This window comes from Danio rerio, chromosome 23 (assembly GCF_049306965.1).
Source record: "Danio rerio strain Tuebingen ecotype United States chromosome 23, GRCz12tu, whole genome shotgun sequence".
Lineage (NCBI taxonomy): Eukaryota > Metazoa > Chordata > Actinopteri > Cypriniformes > Danionidae > Danio > Danio rerio.
The window spans coordinates 36,916,056-36,938,847 of record NC_133198.1 but is presented as its reverse complement, the minus strand read 5'-3'; the positions used below and the strand labels follow the sequence as shown (position 1 = coordinate 36,938,847).

Sequence of the window (22,792 nt, the reverse complement as noted above, 5' to 3'; positions counted from 1 at the left end):
TTTCGTCCTGTCTCTAATTCTGTTGCACTGTAGAAACGGTCACGAAAACAAATTCCTCGTATGTGTAAACATATCTGGCAATAAAGCTTTCTGATTCTGATTAACTTTACCCTCATACTTGGGACAACTAGTTTTACTCGAATATTTTTTGTAAGCACAGATCAGATTAAGTGTTTTCCCTTTTACACAAATATAGTTTTTTTTATGCTGAATGACGTATTTTCCATATATAAATCCTTATTTTTGAACATCAAGCAAGTTTTGCTGTTATTAAAAACATGTTCATTTTTATCAGAGACTGTGAATGCAAAGCCTGGTAAATATCACACAAATCAGACATGCGTCAAAAAATGCCACTTGGATAATCACACTTCATTTATTCACAAAATGTTTTATGAATTGTGTACACAAATACAAAGAGGAAATATATAAAACACAAAAAGTTGTTTACAAACTGAACATTTGTCGACAAAATCAAGGATTTCTGCTTATTATTGAGTCTTTGTTGTAAACAGACATGAGAAACCCATTCTTACGTTTTCTGGCTGTGGGGAAAAATAACAAAAAGAGGGAAAAAAAAAACTGGGTGTCTTTCTCATACTCGCTCAAGAGCCTCCAGCATGATGATACTGTTTCCTCTGATTACCTGAAAAGACAAAAAAAAGAAGAGATTAGCCATTTAGTCCAAGCTATCATGTTCTACTAGTGGTTAGCACTGTCACCTCACAGCATGAGGGCTGCTTTTTCAAGTCCCGGCTGTGTCAGTTGTCATTTCTGTGTGGAGTTTGCATGTTCTCCCACTGTTCGCGTGGGTTTCCTCCGGGTGCTCCGGTTTCCCCCACAAGTCCAAAGACATGCGCTACTGACCATATTCTAAAATGCGGAGTGCGGCTGTTTTTGCGATTGTGTGTGTGGATGAGAATGTATGAATGTTTCCCAGTACTGGGTTGCAGCGGGAAAAGCATCCGATTTTATTTGTACTACATTTTATTTTATTTAAGGTAAACACCAAAGATGCCCTAATTTTTTAGACTGTACAGAGCAGCATTATAACAGAACCCTAAAATGTATTTAGTACGATGATCCCAACCAGAAAAGGTGGAGTGTGGCATAATAATAGCTCTTTTTTTTTTTTTTGTCGCATTGCTTTTATGTCTTATTAGCAATAACTTTAATGTTCTCACACCAAGACGTTTTTTGCTCGCGGTTTCCGTCGTTTAACGCCTCGTGACTAAATAAAGGGTGTCATGGTGATCGTGCACACCAACACGCAAAACAGTAGGCGTAAAAGCGCCATTTAAAAAAAAAAAACGCCTCATTCTCGTTTTTTTGTTTTGACTCGCCGCGTCAAAACCTTCTCCACCAATCAGGTTGCCACTTTTGTTCACGTGCAGGGAGCTGCTGAAGTTACAGTAAACAGCACTTGGAGGCGCTCAAGTGCAAAACTGTCAATGGGAGCGCTGCGATGCGAAACGCTGACAATAAACGCAAATGAAAAGCATCCCAGTGTGTAAGAGCCTTTATTCTGCTTCACACAACCAAGCTAATACATTCCTTTTATACTTTAGCTCATCCACAAACATTTCTGCAGAAGTGGTGTAGGATGTAATGAAAACCATAACTCCCATTATTCCACACTCACACCATGTCCACACATAAACAGGGTATTTTATAAAACAGTTTTTCCAGCTTGTGTTTTAAAAACAATCTCTGTCCACATCAAACAGAAAATTGCACTGTGATCCATGTTAAGGGCACGCCGAACCAACTGGCAGAGATTGACACATTTGCTGGATTCACACCAAATGGGGAAGTATTTTTGCAGGTAACTTGCATACAAGTCAATGCAAACATGAGAACAGGTGGATTACCATCCTGTGGTGCGAACTAATCAATATATGCAATATTTTTGCCGTGAACGTGCAAAATTTGCCGCATTCAGATCTTCCGCATTTGATGTGAACTCAGTCTTGTAGGCCAATCAGAAAAACATGAGGCAAACAATGAGGTGAAGTCTAGTTGTAGTGTCCACACCAGACCCAGAGTTTTGGAAAATCTTAACCCTGGCTGTTTTCATGTGGAAAAACCTCACAGAAAAAAGTGGTTTAGAAAATAGCAGGGCTTGTGTGGACAGGGCATTAGCCTCATAAAAATCTGTGTTTGTTTGTTGTGAATACACACCCTCTAGCAGTAAAACTGACATACTGTGCCTCTAATAATAAATTGTTGTAATGAGTACTGACCACCATCCCAATGGTGTTCATTTGTCCTCCTGGAGCCATTTCTATAGTGTCATCAACGACCAGATTCATGAAGGGGTCAAATCCACGCAAGATGCCCTGAACATGACGGCCACCGTTGAGCTTTACTGAAAGTGCACATGAAAACATCAGCTTTAAAAATAATGCAATAAAAGCCATACAAATTAAAAGTGTCAGGCGTTCATTCAGATTCATGTCAATTATTTAAATTTCTATAATATCTTTGCATAGAAAGCCACATTAATTCATTCAAAATGTGCGTACACTTTTTGTATTGAAGTCGAATAGGATCAAATGAATCATTGTTTGTTCTCTAAAACATAACTCAGTAGCTTTATGTTAAAGCTGAAACCACACTTCATGTGATCAGAAACTTCTCATTAATGAGTAATTTTTTTATATTATTGATAAAACCCACAGGCAAAGAAAAAAGTATGCATTAAATTAGTTATTAATAACATACCCCACAAACATTGAATATATTTATATAAATATACAATTAAATTAAACAAGGTACAACATTTATTTCAAATGTTCACAAAAAAAAAACTTCACTTGCAAAATGTTTAATTTCAGGTAAAAAAAATAAAAATAAATAAATAACCCGAATTAGTTTAACTTTTGTTATTAATTAAACAGAAGAAAAAATAAAAATCTGTAATATTAGAACAGAGGCGGATATAAATACATAGTATTAAAACAGGGTATCTGCACATTTTTTAACAGGAAATTTAAGACCTTTTAAGACCTTTTTAAGTCCTCTAAAATGAAAATTTAAGACTTTACCTAAACAAAACAAAAAAAAAAAAAAACAGGAAAATGTTCAGTGTGTCAACACAGAATGATGTGGTGAAGTATGGCGGCAAATCTATGGCGGCAAATCAATGCCAATATAAATCGAGCGCAGCGGTGATGTTTGCGCGCGAAGAGAAGGGAACCGTGAGCAGATTACTTGGTTGACTTGGTTTACTTGTTATCTCTAACGCTATTGGCTACTCTGCCTTTCCGAAAGTTAGCCGGGATTGGACGCAGGTTAAAAGATCACGCCGTTAAATATATATACAATTTGCAAGTCATAATCATAAGAAACTTTCTGAGAACTTTATGAGGATTCAATCTCGAGAAACAGTCAAATAATAAAAATTAATCTTCTAAAATAATGACTTGCATTCTTGTAACATGACTTTCTGAACCCATTTGATTTGTCCGTGCAGCACTTGTCTGGTTTGTTGTATTTTACTTCATTATTAACCACAACAGCAGTGCTCATTATTACACTTGGGGATGATCTTTCTAGGAAATATTGTCTTCAGAAGAGTTTATTTGCGTTTTAGATCTTTCCATACAATGCATACTATATGTGCAGTGCAGCTTTGTATATTATTATAATTGTTAACACTGTTTGTAATATAGATCAGTGTAAAATATATATATATATATCTATATATTATATATATTTTTCGATCTCATTTTTAGTTAATGATTGAATAACCTGCATATAAAGACTTCAATCAAAAATGATTAGCCCAATTAAACAAAAAATACAGTGACAGACATTCAGATGGGTGTTTATCGCCACCTATTGAGCAACAATTTAAATTCTACAATCTTCGTTTGGCTTTACTCACTATGCAATACATCATTCCACTTCAGAGGCATACAAATTCCACTTTCTATACGACAGGCCCACATCTTAAAGGTCACATATGCAGTTGAAGTCAAAATTAGTAGCCCACTTTTTTCTTGTTTTATTTCGGCAAGAATAAAAGCTGTTTTAATTTTTTAAAACCCATTTTAAGGTCCATATTATTACCCTCTTTAAGCTATTTATTTTTTCGAAAGTCTACAGAACAAACCATCGTTATACAATAACTTGCCTAATTACCCTAACCTGCCTAGTTAACCAAGTGAAGCCTTTAAATGTCACTTTAAGCTGTATAAAAGTGTCTTGAAGAATATCTAGTCAAATATTATTTACTGTCATCATGGCAAAGATAAAATAAATCAGTTATTAGAAATGAGTTATTAAAACTATAATGTTTAGAAATGTGTTGAAAAAAAATTTCTGTCCGTTAAATAAAAATTAGGATAAAAATAAACAGGGGGCTATTAATTCAGGCGGGCTAATAATTCTGACTTTAACTGTATAGTGGAATAACAGACTAATGGCAATATATTTACTATAAACCTTTGTACTTTATGCACTTCATGCATGTATAGCCTATTTTGTATACTATTGTCCATCCAATTTATTCTGACTTGTTCTTCATAGAAAATGAGTCAAGGACAATGAGTCTTAGAAAAAAAAGATTTTTTATAAATTTAAACACGTGAGTTCATGTTCATAAATTTGGTTTGAGTTCAGTTTAAATGTAGGTGCTAAACTTCATCAAATGGTTCAAAACACACATTTAAAGTCTGAATTATTCGTCCTGAATTATTAGCCCATGTATATTTTCCCCAATTTCTGTTTAATGGAGAGATCTTTTGCCACATGGTATAACTCTCTCTTTCTCTCCCTAGTAATAAAGTTTGTTACAAGAATATATCTCATTATTTTAATATGTCATTATATGACTTGGTCATGATGGTAAGAATATTATGAGATTAATTATTACAAGAAATATCTCATTATTGAAAGTAAGTCGTCACCTATTATTACTGAGAAAGTAAGTCTATTAGTTTCACACTGTGACATTATGATAAGATATCCTATATATTTTTATTTAACGGGGAAACTAGCTTACCTGCGTCCAATCCCGGCTAAGTTCTGGAAAGGTAGAGTAGCCAATAGCGTTAGAGATAACAAGTGAACCAAGTCCCGCCCTAGGACTCACAAAAATCCAAAATGTTTCGCGCGAGCAGAGAGAAGAACCAGCGAGCGAGCGGAGAGAACTGATCGCGCGCGCGCTGTAGGCATGACCTCGCTCGCGAGAGCGTACATCGTGCGCACAGATGATATGGCAAGCCGAAGGTATCGTAAATACACTATTAATCAATCGCGTTTACTATTAAAACGCCGCATTAAACGGCGCTAATACCATTTCAAACGCCGCTAAAAACGCCGTTCTGATTGCAAACGCCGCAAATAACGCGCGTAAACCTGTAAAAAACGCCGTTTTTAACGCCGTTTTAGTGTTAGTGAAAAGCGCGGTTTATGACGCGATCCGCTTGCCACAAAACGCCGTTTAAAACGCCGTTTTAACCCCACTGAAACGCGCGTTATAAACGGCGCTTTCCTGAAGTATAATGAGCCACGCCCGCTGATTTCCACAGCCAGTAAGCTTGAGCTGCTCTCACCCAATCAACAATGAACAGAACCAGACAAGACTAATTCACCACTGATCGTAGCGGAAGAAGGGACTCTGAACTGATAGCAAATGCTTATTTACAAAGTACCTTTTACAATAGATCGATTCCACGTCTTTGTGCTTGTAAATGTTCATTTTAGATAGATGGCATCAGAAGAAATGTATTTTTGTAAGTGCCTTGGCAAAAGTGAGCGGGCATGTTATTGTAACCCTTATTTCTGGCTGTTTACAGACCATTCTCTCCAACGTGGGCATCGTAAATAAACGCTGGTTACCAGGGTGATAATTCGTTTCTTTTCTTTAATCTGGAGCATCGACATAACATTCACAAACAACATTACAACAGCATTGCATCTGCCGAATTCCTCCACTTCCTTTTTTCCCTCTCTCTCCTGCTTTCCGGTGCGCCTCCCTCAAAGGAGCCAGAGCACATCAATAACTTTCTCAACTAACACATATTAAACCTTGTATCAGACATATTGAACGTAAATAGAAAATCTTTTAAGTATATTCAATAACATTTTTACAGTTAAGTATTAATTAGCAAAATATAAATTAAAATAATGAATAAAATATAAAGTTACATTGACATAGCAGGTCTGCAAACGCAAACTAACCGACTCAATAGGGCTGCATGGGCAACATCAGTTGAGGGCTAATGCAGATTTTAGCTCCAGCCCATCAAGCACCTGCCAGCTTTAGTGGTCTTGAATACGTTGGTTAGCTTGTTTGGGTGCGTTTGATGTGCGTTATACCAAAACTCCACAATGCCATCCCTGACAGGCCCTGCCAGGTGCATTTTAAAAGGGCAGACCTTATGACTGATTTTGGACCCTCTTGTTCCTTTCATTTAGGCTATTTATTCACTAATTTGTTATTACTTTGCATTGCTGCCCAAGTTACTGACTTAAGGCAATATACTTTTATAGTAATAATAATGCGCACAGTTTCATTATTACATCAATGAATTAGTGCAACGATACCGTTTATATAAATGCGACTGATCTTTCAGTGCCAAACAAGGGCTTTACATTATTTTATTCTCCTTATTTATTTCCGTTTAGTTTCAAATAATAAATGTTTAAAGTTTTAGATAGACATCAAACTACGCCCACACATGCAAGCTAACCCGATTAGACTATTCTATACCGATAAAGTGAAATCAGCATAACACAAAAAAAATACTTTTAAAAATCAAGATTTAATATTAAATGCCATTATTTAAATTGTTTTTAAATTGTTAAAATGTTTATGTAAATGCTGCGTTCAGGCTGCGTTACTTTAAAGTGTGCATTACCGAGCCTCATTCAAGCACTGCAGCAGAGAGCGTTGTCATGGAAATGGAGAACGACACGACACGACACGACCCCTGACCGTCAACAGCACTTCTCTCATGCGGCAGTTTTCACTAATTTCAGGTACGTTTAGTCGCTAAAATCATGCAAATGTTACATACAACTGTTTCTGACACCTTTCTTACTGACAATTGACATATTTCTGTTGAATATGTATTTTATAGAGACGGTTGTGTCTTTGGAAAAAGTCCGTTAGCATCTTAGCAGAGGAAACGTTAGCATTAGGCTACTAGCTCTTGTTTATACAAGTTTTGGCTTTTAATTACATCTTTATGTGTACATGAGAGGTTTGTCAATGTTTTATTGGAGGTAGTGTACTTTATTTAGCCTAAAATATGCACTGTACCGTCAAGGAGAGCAAATTAAAACGTTAAAGTTAGTACATATGTGTTAACTTACTTTGATATTTCACAGTAATGTAAACTAATATTGATTTCAAAAAGTGCTCTGTGGTTTCAGGAGTGACAAAATTGCCCCTACAACAAAATAGAAGAGCCAAGATGAAGGGAGCTGATCACATAGATGGAGGAAACACAGGTAAGACTATAATTAACTGTTAAATAGATTCATGTGCATTTTTCATAATAAATCCCTATATTATCATGCATCTGATAACGTGACATGTCTTGATTGCAGTTATTTTAAGGTTTTGACATGCAAACATAAGTAAGTGATTTTAAACAAATTTTTACTTTGCTTTTCTCAAAGCTGAATTTACAGCACCAGTGCTCCAGTCCAAAATGTAATATTGTATTTATAATTTGCTGCTGATCAAGCAATATTTCTTATTTTTATTATGTTTTGTTATTTCAGAATTCATTAATGGATAGAAAGTTTAAATTGAACAGTATTTGAATCCAAAATCTTAACTTTTTTTCTGATCAGTTTTATGCATCCTTGTTTAATATAAGTATGCATTTCTTCAAAAATCTCACTGACTGCAGTGGTATACATGACCGTTTAAGGTCTAGGGTCTATTTAACAATAAACAATAAATCCTGGGGAAAAAAAAGAAAATAGCTTACACAAAAGTATTTGTCATCACATCTGTTTTTAACATTCATAATAATCAGAAATGTTTCTTAAACAGCAAATCAGCACCATTTGATAATCAACATATTAGTTCAGTCTTGAATGCTAAATGAATATCTTAGAATGATTTCTGAAGGATAAAGTGACATAAGATTTAAATAATGTTGCTGAAAATTCAGCTTTACATTACAGCCATAAATTACATCTTAGGATTCACATTTAAAATATATATATTTTTAGGTCCCTTACACTTAAACTCATTCTTAAGCCCAAAAATCAATATAATTTTTTTGGTACATGCATGATGCACAACTCATATTCATTTATGTCATGTCTTTTCTCCCTTTTTCTTTTGTTTTCAACAGCATCTTAAAAGGGGCCCGATGGTTCTAGAGCCAATAAGCTGCTGAACATATTTATATGTAAGTAAAGTTTTGACTGACTGCCAGACAGTAATGAGCAAATGACAGTGTGTGTCAGAGTGGCAGTTCTTTAAAACAAAGATCTGGAAATTGATGTAGATTTCAAATCAAAATGTATTTATTTTGAAATATTCATAATGCTTTGAGATATGTTCCCTTTATGCACTAGATGTTCATGTTAAAAATTCCATGCATTAACTCTCCTCAACCAGATCACTTCTGAATTTAACTGGGGTTAAATTGCACTGCAAACACAAAAGCTCTAAAATACCAATACAATACAAATAGTGCAGAGCACAACGGAATAAGTTACAAACCTGGCTGCAATCCTGTGCCACTGTTTCGATTTTGACATGTTGATTTGTCAATATTTTTTTTACTGACTCTTTACAGTTGTTCTGCAAATATCCATCAATAAGTAAATATCCATCAGAAGTAGTAAATGATATTACAGTAGACTGACACTTTGACGTTTTTCATTTCTTATTTTAAATGTTTGCAAACAGATCATTGCCATTCATATCTGTAAGATGATTTAGACATTCTTAGCTGCGAATAAATGTATACTATAAGCATTTATGTAGCACTATAAAGTAATGTGGACCCAAATTGCTTTACAATCTTATCAGAGGTTTCACTTTACATGTTATTTTAAAAACTCATGTAAGCTTAATTTGCACATTAACAGCATGCACCATTAAATATTTGCTAAGGACTGTGGTGTTTTGAGCAGATCTGTTAGTAATATATATTAATGTTATTGACATTGACATTGAAAATTATTATATTAAACTGTAAACATATTTTAGTGTTACTTAACTGTAAATAATTTAATCAATCAAATCAATTCAGTCTTGATGTCCAATAAAAGACAATAAAAAATACAAACATTAATGTTCATAGTGACCTAGTTACTGATGATGGACAAAAATGATGACTGACGATTCTGTTATTTCAGGATAAGAAAGAAGCCTGCTACAAGAGAGACAGTGGAAGGGAGCCTCCAAGACATTTTTATTAGGATCTGCTAATCATGAGGGGGCAGACAAAAGAAATTGCATTTTCCTTCAGCTTAATATCAGGGGTTGCCACAGCGGAAGAATCTGGATATTACTTTGGCATATGTTTTACACAGCAAATGGCCTCCCAGCTGCAACCCAGCACTGTGAAACACCCATACACTCTTGCATTCACAGACACTTCTACACAATGTTCAAATTCACCTAAAGTATAGCGCATGTGTTTGGACTGAGGTGGAGACCCACACCAAAACAGGGAGAACATGCAAACTCCACACAGTAATGCCAACTGACCCAGCCTGGACTTGAACCACCAACCTTTTTGCTGTGAGGTGACAGGCTGAGCCACTGTGCTGCCCCAGTGTAGTTGTTAATAACTTCCAGATATTTTACAGTTTGATTTTGTAATAATAATGTATGTTTACATTTATTGTAATATGTTAATATTTATTCACAATGTAATTACTTTGTTATATTAACGTTAAATGTTATATTAATGTTATAATATATTATAATAAATAATTATAATAATGTTAAATTATAAATAATACAATAATTTTTATAATGTTATAATGTTTTTTTATTTTTATATATAATGATAAGTCTCAAAGTTTGTCTTTTTATTATATGACAAACTTATTGTTGTATGGGTAACATATACAATAAGGTTGTATGTATTAGTTAATGTAAATGTATTTACTAACGTAACCAATACATTTATTACAGTATTTATTCATCTTTGCTAATGTTGGTAAATGGTAAAAAAAAGTTGTTCATTGTTTTTCCATGTTAATTCACAATTTATAAACTAAAGTTAACAAGCATGACTTTGGATTTTATTACCGCATTAGTAAATGCTGTACATTAATTATGCTGTACAAGTATTGGTGATAGTTCATATTTAACCCTTTAACATTAACTAATGAAACTACTGTAAAGCGTAATTTTATGTAGTTTATATGCATTTTATATTTATTTTGTTATATTTGTTAACGTATGTGTTTTTGAAACAATTCACTATGATCTAAGTGTTTAACGTATACTCGTTATGTAGTATTATGAATAAATTTTATAATGATTTAAGTATTTTGTACTTGATTTATTTTTGGACAAATTAATATTAAATGCAATTGTACAGGCTAAAATAATATTTAAAAATGACCTGTGGACCGACCGTGGGCCGCCAGCTAACACTTTTTTTAAAACCAGCTATCCGATGGCGGACCACCGTCGGAAAAGCGGCGGCAGCCGCTGGTGGGCCGCTGGAATAACGATGAGCGAATTGCCGGTGGACCGCCGACTTTGCCGCCGGCGGGCCGCCAGTGGTCCGCTGGTCTTATGTTAGCTGGGAAGTCATCACGCTTCACGTAGCCTTACCCAACCAATATAAATGAGGAAAAGTTAAAATTTACAATCTAATGTCATTTAAAAATAAAAAATAAAAAACAGTAGCTATTTGTGTTACTTAGTTACATTTAAGGCATTAGTGTAGCCAGAAAAATACCTAAAAAAGATAACTAAATTCAGTTTTTACCGTGAGAACTGGTTACATTTTGGCATGGATAACACGCAGGTAACTCACCTGAGTATATAACTTTTTTCATAATTTTAAAGGTAAAAATAAAGGTTTATGTTAGGCTATAATAGTGTGATTTCTTGATATTGTCCTGTTGGCATTTGTAAAAACGCCATCATAAACCATTGTTTTATTTATGATTTTATTTATTTATTAAGTTTATTATAATAGATTGTTTTCAGGTTACATTTTCTTTATTTAGGGCCATGAGCTATCAAAACAATATCGATATGATAACTGTATTTTAGCTGTTAAAATAGGCCTAAAATATATTTTCGTATGTTTCATTTAAACGCAAAAGGCATTTTTAAGTGCCCTAACTTGACTGTTGCTGCATAATGGGATGTTTCTTTTAGTTTCTTTTTAGCTATGTCAAAATGAAAGCAAGCATTTAAAAGGGTTCTGCGTTATGTCAATTTAAGTTTAATTTTAATAATGTTAATAATAATAAATATAATAAATTAATATATTAATTAGTGTAGACTACTGTGATAATGTGCTGTGTCCCACTAAACATTTTTATTAGGCTACTCCTATGAAAAAAACTCATGTACAAATGACTGGCAGTTGCGTCTCTGCTAATATTAATTTAACGGCAAATTTCTTCTGCATTTTTTCCTTTTAGAGCTCAAGAGAGTTGTATTCAAAGAATTAGTTTACCAAATCATGTAACGAGCTAGTCTTCATGTTAACTAGTACAGTTTTCTCCCGTGTGAGTTGAGTGCGCCTCTGCCGCGGGTACCAGATCTCTCCAAATTCTTTCTGAAGAAGCAATGGTCTTAATTTATAGTATAGTCTAGGTTATTTAGTAAGAAATGTGTCTGTGACATGGGTCTGTATATGTGCAGTGGGGCCTGCAGTACGCACTGTACCTAACATGAGGGAGCAAATTAATGCTTGTTTTAATTAATTAATTTATTTTTTCATTTATTTATTACATATTTTAAACTGATAACTGATTAACAGTGTGTGATATATTCAAAGCAAGAATGAATGACAACAAATAAAGGTGTGCGTTTTTGTTTTAAAGCGTTTTTCCGCAAATTACCATTCAGATTACTATTGCTTAAAACAAGGTTCAAAATAAGTAAATGCAGATAAACTTAATTTAGACATTTGAGTCTAAATAAGACAAATATGATCCCCTGCAAGGAGTGGAGACCGTCTCATTAGCACATGAGCCATGGAAATTGTTTCGTTTCATCAGACAGATTAGATCCAGCTGCTGCACATTAATCTCGCATGGAACCGCTACCATTCAAGGTGTTTTAAACTATTTTATTTTACAGACTGGCTAAATAAGCAGACATCTCCATTCTCACAAGGGGTTTGAGTTTTTTTCACCTTTCAACAGAGTTTGGTAATGTGGGCATGTTCAGTGCTGTTGCGAATAGGCCTATACGAACTTGTAAACGCCTGTCTGCTCATAAATTATTTGATTAAATTAATTAAATTGTAATTGACCGGTACAACATGGAAAACAGTTTAATATAGGCTTCTCTGAAACTGAATATTTCACTTTAATGTTATAACATTAATATAATATTATTGTTATTTAAGCTAGAATGATCAATTTTTTATTAATTTTTATTTTTTTTATTTATTTTGACAACCGAATTAGTGATTCAGCATTGTTGAAGCATATAGCGGATTTGAAGCATCTCAAATGTTATTCGTTCTTATATTTTATCTAGAAGATAACTGACCATAAAAATTATTGAAACAAGGAGAAAAACTACACGAAATTTGTTTTAAATTTTTTATTTTTTTTTCTAAGAAAAATATATTTTTTTGTTTGAGCCTGTCCACTCAGCTGTGCGGGTGGATGATTTTCAGTCAGTGGAAAGTGAGGATTTAATTAATGCTTCACCAAATGTATTGTCTCACAATCTTTGATATATATTTGCAATTTTAAAGATTATGTTTTGAGCGTCTGATTTTTCCTTGGTGCTGATGTGTTTTATTACATTTAGATTTCAACGAAATATTAAAGTTAAAAAGGAAACGAATTATGCCATAACGAAAAAAAATATTGTCTTTGACAGTAAGCATCTGTATCTTGACATGATTGGGAAAGGAGCGGGCGGTGCTGGATTTAGCGAACAAAAATAGTGTTATTCCATGCGTTCAAAATAATTACAAACATCAATGTCATCTAAAATCTAAAAATAATTAAATGTTGTAATAATATATTAAATAATGCCTAACATCTGCGTTTAGGCTGTTTAAACTGTTTCTGTCTTTTAAAACAGCAAGTTCTGCGAAAAAATCGTGCTCTCCCGTTTGCGAAGTGAAAGTGAGGTGCAGCTTATAGCAGGTGGTTCAGTAGATGCTAACTCATACACATAGACTGTATTAACAAAAATATCACAATTTTAGGTAATAACATCATAAAATATGTTGATATATATTCCTAATTGCAATATGCAATAGAAACTTTGAATATAATTATGATGTTTTAATAGGCCATGAATGCCTGATATGGCCATTTGTTAGAACTCTGGTCAGTAAAAAAGAGTGTCAGTATATATTGACACTCTCTTTATATCACATTTCTAACATAATAGTTTTAATACCTATTTTAATACTAGATATTTTTAATATATCAGCTTAAAGTGCTCTTTAAAAACTTAACTATAGGTTAATTATAGGGTAAAGTTATGGTAGGATTAATTAGGCAAGTCATTTTATAGTGATTTGTTACAATAAAAAAAAGCTCAAGGAGGCTATTATTGACCCTAAAATGTTTTTTTAAAACATGATTTCGTTGTATTGTCGTTTATTTAAAATATTTTAGCAGTCAGTTATTTTAAAATAAAATATTTTAAATAAAAAATTACAGTCATTGTAGCAGACTAAGACAACAATCTGATTATGCAGTAAGGAGCCCCGCCTTCACTCTTGAGGGTGAGCTCACGCAGTTTGCACTAAACACCTGTGTCTTTTAAAAAAGGTTTGCTTGCTGTTTTATGCTCTTCAGGATCGTTGCATTTTTGCTGTTTTTTTGTGTTCCATTTTGATGCTCTGTGATGTAGGACAAAAAGGCAAATTTCTAAAACAAGTGGTTATTGTAGCTTTTTAAATAAAACATTTAGAATTGTTTTGTAATCTTTAATTAATGCATTGGATACAAAACTGCTATTTAAATTTAAACGTTTGACTGGAGCGTCGTTAATCTTAATTTTAAATTACCCAGCCGGCACACGACCGACCTTCAACGTTGAAATATGGTTGAAATAAGGTCAGTTGTGTTTTGAACGTTGAAATAATGTTGATAGAACGTTTAATGTTGAATGGTTGAAAAACAGCCTGCATATGACAAGGCTTCAACGTTGAAATGTGGTTGAAAATATGTCAGTTGTTGCTTTAATGTTGAAACAATGTTGAATGATAAATGGTTGAAAAAAGTTACAGAAATCCTTGTACAAATCAACGTTGACATTTTTTTTATCATGATCTGTATGTTGAATTAACGTCATGGCTTTACCCAACATTCAACATGTTTGGTTACCATGGTATTGGAGGACTCCGCTCACGCGGCCACGCGCAGCGCTTCACTTCACTTAATTACGAACACCTGACCTGCAGTGCAGCAGAATTCAGAGGTAAGCGTGTTATTAGATGCTTTAACGTTTTATTTACCCCCCGATTTTGTCAGTGTATCTTAAACGTGACTTTTGAGGTGTAGTGTTTCGAATTTTGAAGCATTTAAAACTTTCCAGTTTGTTTTTAGTCTTGTTTGCGCTCCGGTGACGCGCAGCTAACCTCGAGGTCACATGTTTAACGTTAGTCTAAATGAGCGTTTTTATGGCAAATTCAAAGCGATAAACTCCAAACGCAGTTTAAAGTTACTGAGCAACGTTATAAAACAATATCCATTTTATACGCTGTATTATTAGTGTTATTATTACAAAGTTAACTGCTGTCGTTTCACTGTTGTTGTTGTTTTTGCTTTTAGACATGTAACTTACTCCAGAGACGCACTAACTTGCACAGCATTGAATGGAAAAGGCTTTGTCCATGTAAGTTTACTTTACCTTTAACTATCTGTTAAATCTTCTTGGTGCTTTGGTTGGTGATATTCTCTTTCTAATCTGTTTGTTTATTGATTGTTAGGCTATGTTGTGATATTATATTGTTATATTGATATTATTATTGTGAAATCATGTTGTGATGTTATACTATGTGACAGTATTGGGGAAAAAATATGTATTTAGTGAGAAATTAATGCTTAAATTACACTTTGTATAGTAGCAGATAAAAGGTGTAATGGGTTTTAACTTTCTGAGTTTTCTGGAAGGTCCAGTTGAGGGGCATCAAGAACACACAGATGGCCTAAACCTGTGTCAGCCTGGACAGACTGCAGTTCTGCTACTCCACACCAAGGCTTTTGTATGGATGTCTTGACTGCTACTGTGTTCTCTAAAGGTATTACTGGAGCAAAACAACAGCACCCGTTACAGTGAAATTTGTATTCAAAAAAATAGTGATACATGTGTAGCAGGTCCAGTACATGTGATGTCATTGAGAAGTTGTTTTATTCAATGTCATTAAAACAAATAAATAAACATGCTATTTAAATAAATCTAAATATTAAAAACTTGAGGATTAAGATGACAAATGAAATGCGTGAAAATCATCTGTCTTGCGAAAAGGGTCTACTTAAGAATTCTGGTGTTTTCCAACTGAAAGGGATAGTTCACCCAAGAATGAAAATTTACTCACATTTTACTCCCCAAATGGTTTAAAACCATTATGAGTTTATTTTGTTGAACACAAAAGAGGCTATTCTGAAAAAAAACTAAAAACCTGTAAACATTGACCTCCATAGTAGAAAAAAATACTATAGAAGTCAATGGTTAAATAGATTTGCAGCTTTCTTCAAAATATCTTCTTTTGTGTTCAATGTGGTCAGTAAATGACGACAGAATACAAATTTTTAACTATCCCTTTTATTCTCTGTCCTACATGCAGACTTTTACAGAAGTGCTACTCCTTCTAGAGTTTTTCTCAACCATGTCTAAAAAGCTTTAAACAGCTTTTACAGTACATGTAATGGTTTACAACAACTTGTAATTATTAGATGTGTTGAATGTTTCATGATTCTTTACTGCAGCCTTGGTTAAAAAAAAAAAAAAAAAAGCAATTTTTTCGAGAATCTGAAATTTGAATTCTGGAAATGCTGGCACCGGTGGTGGCGAAGGGCTTCCTGACGACATCACACCTAATTCTTCACTTCTCTTAGTTAGGAATATTCAGATGGATGAGTCAAAATTATTGAGTGTGGCGATATTATAGGACAAATTTGGATTCAATAAAAATAAATATTTGAATTTCACTTTGTATAATAGCTGATACCAACTTAGTTGTAACCTCGTATTTCATTTATTGCAGGTTTTCTGGAAGCTCCATTTGAGGGCATCAAGGACATACTTGTCCTACATTCACAAATGTGAGCCATTATTATAAGACCCATGTGAACATACAATTTTTATGATACTAATAATAATGGAATAACAAATTGCTTTTACTGTTGAGTTTGTGAGAGAGAATCAAACCATATATTCTACACATTTTCTTGATGATTTACTGAAATATTTGTCTATGTTCCACTGTCACAGGTGCCCAGTTTTGCTGCAGTAATGCTAAACACAATAGATGTACTTTATACAAAAAAAAAAAAAAAACTACTAAATATTTAGCATGCAGACCTGCAAAGTGAAGGAGTAATGTCAGGTTTAGATTATAGCATGAGTTTTCACTATTGTGAAAGTGAAGCCATTCATTTACAATGAATTGGAATAGCAAACCTCATTATTGATTTTGTAGGAAACTCACCTGGTGTTTGAGAAATAAATATGTATTTAACTGCTAGACTGATATAGATGTTTTAGTGTTTTACACTTGATTCTTTGTCCCCAGTGCCATCTTTTACCTCAAGTGTTTTTCTCAACCTATAAAACCTCAAACAGATGTAATGTATTTCACTTGTGATTCTTAGTTGTGAGTGATGTTTTTTATTTTATTTTTTTACTGCAGCCACTTTAAAAATGGGTATTTTGTAAACTTTGTAAACAGAATTGTATTTTGGAGACTGTGATGGTTGAAGCGTAGTTTAGTTACTAATTTAGTTAGTTTAGTTAATTTTAATTTAGTTAGTATCTGTCTTTCTGAAGACGGTAACACTTTACAAAAAGGTTGTATTAGTAAGTGTTTATGTATTTACTAACATGAACAAAGAACAATGAAGCATCTTTCATATAAAGAAAGTACAGTTCATGTCAGCTCAGTGCATTAATGTTAACAAGCATACATTTTGATTTTAATAGCATCGGGACATATTTCAATTAATTAAATGATTAATAAATGCTGTACAAGTATTTGTTCTTTGTTCATGTTAGTAAACATTAACTTTAATTCATGAAACCTAATTAAAAAGTGACTATTTAATTGTATGCCTTTTTTCTGTATTTGAGTGTACAGCATGTATAGTAACCTGCATGGTTTTAATGAACTATGTATGCAAATGTTGCTGTATATTTAGAATAAATGAAATAATGAGGTGTGTATTAAATAAATTGATACACAGACTAAGTTGTGTATTTGTGTCGTGTATTTTTTATTAGTAAAAATTTGTTTGCTATATTTATGGACTTTGCGTTGTATGTAATTTCTATTTAACTTACGTTGAAATGTATGACGGTGAAACAACGTCACGGTATCAACGTTGATCCAATTTGCAAAATCGAAAGGTAATTCAACCTTCATTCAACGTCTACAAAACGACCATAATTCACCCATGAAGAAGGTAAGAGTGAAACAACGTTGTGATTTCAACGGTGAATCACCGGTGGTGGTCCGACGGTGAAACAACGTCACTATATAAACGTTGATCCAATTTGCAAAATCGAAAGGTAATTCAACGTTGATCCAACCATAGACCTGACGTTGATTCAACGTTGAATCACCGTTGAAATGCCGGCTGGGTATTAAATAAAATTTGGCCACTGGTAATTTTGCAAATAAATAAATAAATAGGCGTCACGGTGGCGCAGCACAATTCGGACAGCTAGATGGTCGCTGGTCGACAGATCAGAATTGGGTCAGTTGGCATTTCTGTGTGGAGATGCATGTTTTTTTTTTCGTGTTGGCGTGGGTTTCCGGATGCCCCGTTTTCCCCCACAAGACATCCCACACAGAAAGAACGTTCATTCATTCGTTCATTCATTCATTCATATTCTTGTCGGCTTAGTCCCTTTATTAACCCGTGGTCGCCACAGCGGAATGAACCGCCAACTTATCCAGCACGTTTTTACGCAGCGGATGCCCTTCCAGCCGCAACCATCCACAAACACTCATTCTCACACATTCATACACTACGGACAATTTAGCCTACTCAATTCACATGTACGCATGTGGACTGTGGGGGACACCGGAGCACACAGAGGAAACCCACGCGATCGCAGGGAGAACATGCAAACTGCCTATGGTTTATGATGGTGTTTTTACATTTGCAAAGCGGACAACTGCACACTTATCATAACCTAACATAAATCTTTATTTTTACCTTTAAAATTATGAAAAAAAAGGTATATAGTCTAGAGTTGTGTGTTATCCATGCCAAAATTTAACCAATTCTCTCGGTAATAACTGTGAATTTAGGTAGCTATCTTTTAAATGTATTTTTCTGTCTACACTAATGCTTTTAAATTTAACTAATTAACACAAATAGCTACTATTTTTTATTTTTTTTAATGACATTAGATTGTAACATTTAACTTTTTCTCATTTATATTGGTTGGGTACGGCTACAAGAACACTTTTTTCAGTGTACGTGAAGCGTGATGATTTTGCTGATTTCACTATATTTATTTATCGGTATAGAATAGTCTAACCGTGGGTTAGCTTGCAAGCATAGTTTGACGTCTTTACCTAAAACTGTAAAAATTTATTATTTGAAATAAAACGGAAATAAATAAGGAGAATAAAATAATGTGAAGTTTCCCAGAGATGGGTTGCGGCTGGAAGGGCATCCGCTGCGTAAAAACTTGCTGGATAAGTTGGCGGTTCATTCCGCTGTGGCGACCTCGGATTAATAAAGGGACTAAGCCGACAAGAAAATGAATGAATGAAAATAATGTAAAGCCCTTGTTTGGCACTGAAAGATCAGTCGCATTTATATAAACGGTATCGTTGCACTAATTCATTGATGTAATAATGAAACTGTGCGCATTATTATTACTATAAAAGTATATTGCCTTAAGTCAGTAACTTGGGCAGCAATGCAAAGTAATACCAAATTAGTGAATAAATAGCCTAAATGAAAGGAACAAGAGGGTCCAAAATCAGTCATAAGGTCTGCCCTTTTAAAATGCACCTGGCAGGGCCTGTCAGGGATGGCATTGTGGAGTTTTGCTATAACGCACATCAAACGCACCCAAACAAGCTAACCAACGTATTCAAGACCACTAAAGCTGGCAGGTGCTTGATGGGCTGGAGCTAAAATCTGCATTAGCCCTCAACTGATGTTGCCCATGCAGCCCTATTGAGTCGGTTAGTTTGCGTTTGCAGACCTGCTATGTCAATGTAACTTTATATTTTATTCATTATTTTAATTTATATTTTGCTAATTAATACTTAACTGTAAAAATGTTATTGAATATACTTAAAAGATTTTCTATTTACGTTCAATATGTCTGATACAAGGTTTAATATGTGTTAGTTGAGAAAGTTATTGATGTGCTCTGGCTCCTTTGAGGGAGGCGCACCGGAAAGCAGGAGAGAGAGGGAAAAAAGGAAGTGGAGGAATTCGGCAGATGCAATGCTGTTGTAATGTTGTTTGTGAATGTTATGTCGATGCTCCAGATTAAAGAAAAGAAACGAATTATCACCCTGGTAACCAGCGTTTATTTACGATGCCCACGTTGGAGAGAATGGTCTGTAAACAGCCAGAAATAAGGGTTACAATAACATGCCCGCTCACTTTTGCCAAGGCACTTACAAAAATACATTTCTTCTGATGCCATCTATCTAAAATGAACATTTACAAGCACAAAGACGTGGAATCGATCTATTGTAAAAGGTACTTTGTAAATAAGCATTTGCTATCAGTTCAGAGTCCCTTCTTCCGCTACGATCAGTGGTGAATTAGTCTTGTCTGGTTCTGTTCATTGTTGATTGGGTGAGAGCAGCTCAAGCTTACTGGCTGTGGAAATCAGCGGGCGTGGCTCATTATACTTCAGGAAAGCGCCGTTTATAACGCGCGTTTCAGTGGGGTTAAAACGGCGTTTTAAACGGCGTTTTGTGGCAAGCGGATCGCGTCATAAACCGCGCTTTTCACTAACACTAAAACGGCGTTAAAAACGGCGTTTTTTACAGGTTTACGCGCGTTATTTGCGGCGTTTGCAATCAGAACGGCGTTTTTAGCGGCGTTTGAAATGGTATTAGCGCCGTTTAATGCGGCGTTTTAATTGTAAACGCGATTGATTAATAGTGTTTTTATGAGCTCTTGGGCTTGCCATAAGATGATGATGTGCGCGCGCGGGACTTGTTTTCTCGCGCTGGATCAGTTGAGCGCGCGCGTGAAGATCCCCTGTGCGCTTGCAGCTGTAGTTTTCTCGCGTGTCTGTAATCTGCTCACGGTTCACTTCTCCTCGCGCGCAAACATCACCGCTGCGCTCGATTTATATTGGCATTGATTTGCCGACATAAGACGAGTCGGACATGATATTTAAGATCCCACATGAAATTTAAGACCTCCTTATGGAAAATTACAGAATTCAAGACATTTTCAGACCTTAAAAATCGAAAATTTTATTTAAGACATTTTAAGACTTTTTAAGGACCCGCGGGGACCCTGTAAAATACATCATTGAACGTTTTTATTGAAATAATATTAATATATATTAGAGCTGCACAATATATCACTTCTTGAGCAATGATATTGAAATGTGTGCATCTGCATTAGTTACATCGCAAGATAGGCGATAGTTAGGATTATAGATGACCACCAGAAACCACTAGTCAAAACACACAAGATTTGTGGAGACACTGCAGAATTTAAGCACAATAGAGTGAAAGTTTATCATCACTTTAAGGCATGTGGCTGAGCATTTGAAGAGAGTTTAAAACATTAGTAGTGCATGAAAATGTTTAATAAAGATTAATTTTATTAAAATTTGTGTATGGTGAAGACTACACAGTGCTATTTTACATTTGATTATTCGATTTCAGTACCTGAATCAGGGTTTCTGCAGGTTATACAGTTAAATTTAATTGTTTATAAAACCTTTATTAATTACATTTTAGACCCATAAAGTGCTAAAAGCTAAGGAATTTTTCAAATAGCCCTGATGGAAAAGATTTTTATTTGCCCTATCAAAAACATTATTATATTTTAATACATTTAATAATACAATAATAATAAAAAAATATATATATTTCCGATTTTATTTCTTAGCAAAATATTGTGTAAAAACAAGCAAGCTCTAATTGTATCTATACACTTTTTTCCTCAACATAAACTTTCTTTAAAATAAAAAAAAGAACAAATATTTTAAAACTTTTAAAAACTACAATAAACTAAATCTATGCACAACAATCTCTCCTGTTCAGTGTCCTCAGTAGTAAATACATGGAGAACTTTTAAACACATGTTATTGTATGGAAAATAATTAAACCATTATGGTAAATAGATTAAAAATTACCTTTTTAAATAAAAAGTTTAAGGTTTTGTTGAGAGGATTGTTGGTGATTGTATGGGTGTTAATGGCCAGACTGGGTAGCAACACATGACTTTAAAAAAAAAAAAAAAGAATCAAGACCTACACAATACAATATTTCAGTCAAATTAATACTTTTTAATGGCCAAATTTTGGATTTTGACATTTAAGACACTGTGGAAACCCAACTGAGTACTGTTAGACTCTCAAGAAACCCATTAAGGACGGTTTATTTCACTTTAATAATTACGTTACCCAATTGTGTGTGTGACTAGTTTGTATAAGAAACTACATTAAAATGTATATTTAAATTTCACTCCCCTACAAAACCACTTTTCAAATATTTAATTACTTAATTACAAAAAAGAAAATATCGCAATGTATAGTTTTTTCAATATCGTGCAGCCCTAATATTGAGCTATAATTCATATTTTAACTGGAAAGAGAAACATCTAACGTTATTAAAAGATTACTCACGTGAAAGCTTCTTGTCCATAAACCTAAGAGGGGAAAAGGCACTTTCTTAATTCACAATAGATACACCACCAAACTGAAAGCTAACTCATATAAAATATATCAAAATGGATTAGCAATATAAGTTATGCTTGATGTGAAAATAAAGTAATTTAGCCGTTAAACTGAACACACACCGGCTAACGTTAATAAGTTGCCCATGTTAAATACTTCTTAATATCAAATTTCTAAAAAACTCAAGAAAATACTTGAAATACTTACTTTTTCAGCTCGGGTGGATGTGCTTTGCTCATGTTTATTTAGTGAGATATGCTAGTTTTGTCAAACAAATACGTTTGAATCACGTTTCAAGCGTTGTTCGGAGAATGAGTGAAATGCAGGAAGTGACGTTTTGGGTCGCGGGATTTTTCCCTTGTACTAGCACCATTGAGTAATATTGCCCTCTACTCCGGCGGATGATGAACTACAACAACAACAACATATCGACAAGGTCGCTGGTTCGAGTCTCGGACTCTCGGCTGGGTCAGTTGACATTTCTCTGAGGAATTTGCAAGTTCTCCCCGTGTTCGAGTGGGTGTCCTCCGGTTTCCCTCACAGTCCGAAGACATGTGCTATAGGTGA

General features: G+C 34.2%; 1 protein-coding gene and 1 long non-coding RNA gene across 4 annotated transcripts; one reads left to right on the top strand and one right to left on the bottom strand.

Annotated features, from left to right (window-relative positions):
- Positions 1-351: 351 nt before the first annotated feature.
- Positions 352-22,581, bottom strand: snrpg (small nuclear ribonucleoprotein polypeptide G). Of its 2 annotated transcripts, none has more exon segments than NM_001004660.3 (4): positions 352-646; positions 2,244-2,368; positions 22,175-22,197; positions 22,433-22,581. In NM_001004660.3, coding segments are annotated over 4 exon segments (231 nt in total). In that variant the 5' UTR covers positions 22,465-22,581; the 3' UTR covers positions 352-595.
- Positions 6,922-15,404, top strand: LOC141380524 (uncharacterized). Of its 2 annotated transcripts, none has more exons than XR_012398654.1 (4): positions 6,922-6,990; positions 7,387-7,464; positions 8,325-8,381; positions 15,277-15,404. It is a non-coding gene; the product is annotated as an uncharacterized lncRNA (long non-coding RNA). The 2 variants fall into 2 exon arrangements; XR_012398653.1 differs by lacking the exon at positions 15,277-15,404 and adding an exon at positions 9,340-9,475.
- Positions 22,582-22,792: the final 211 nt, after the last annotated feature.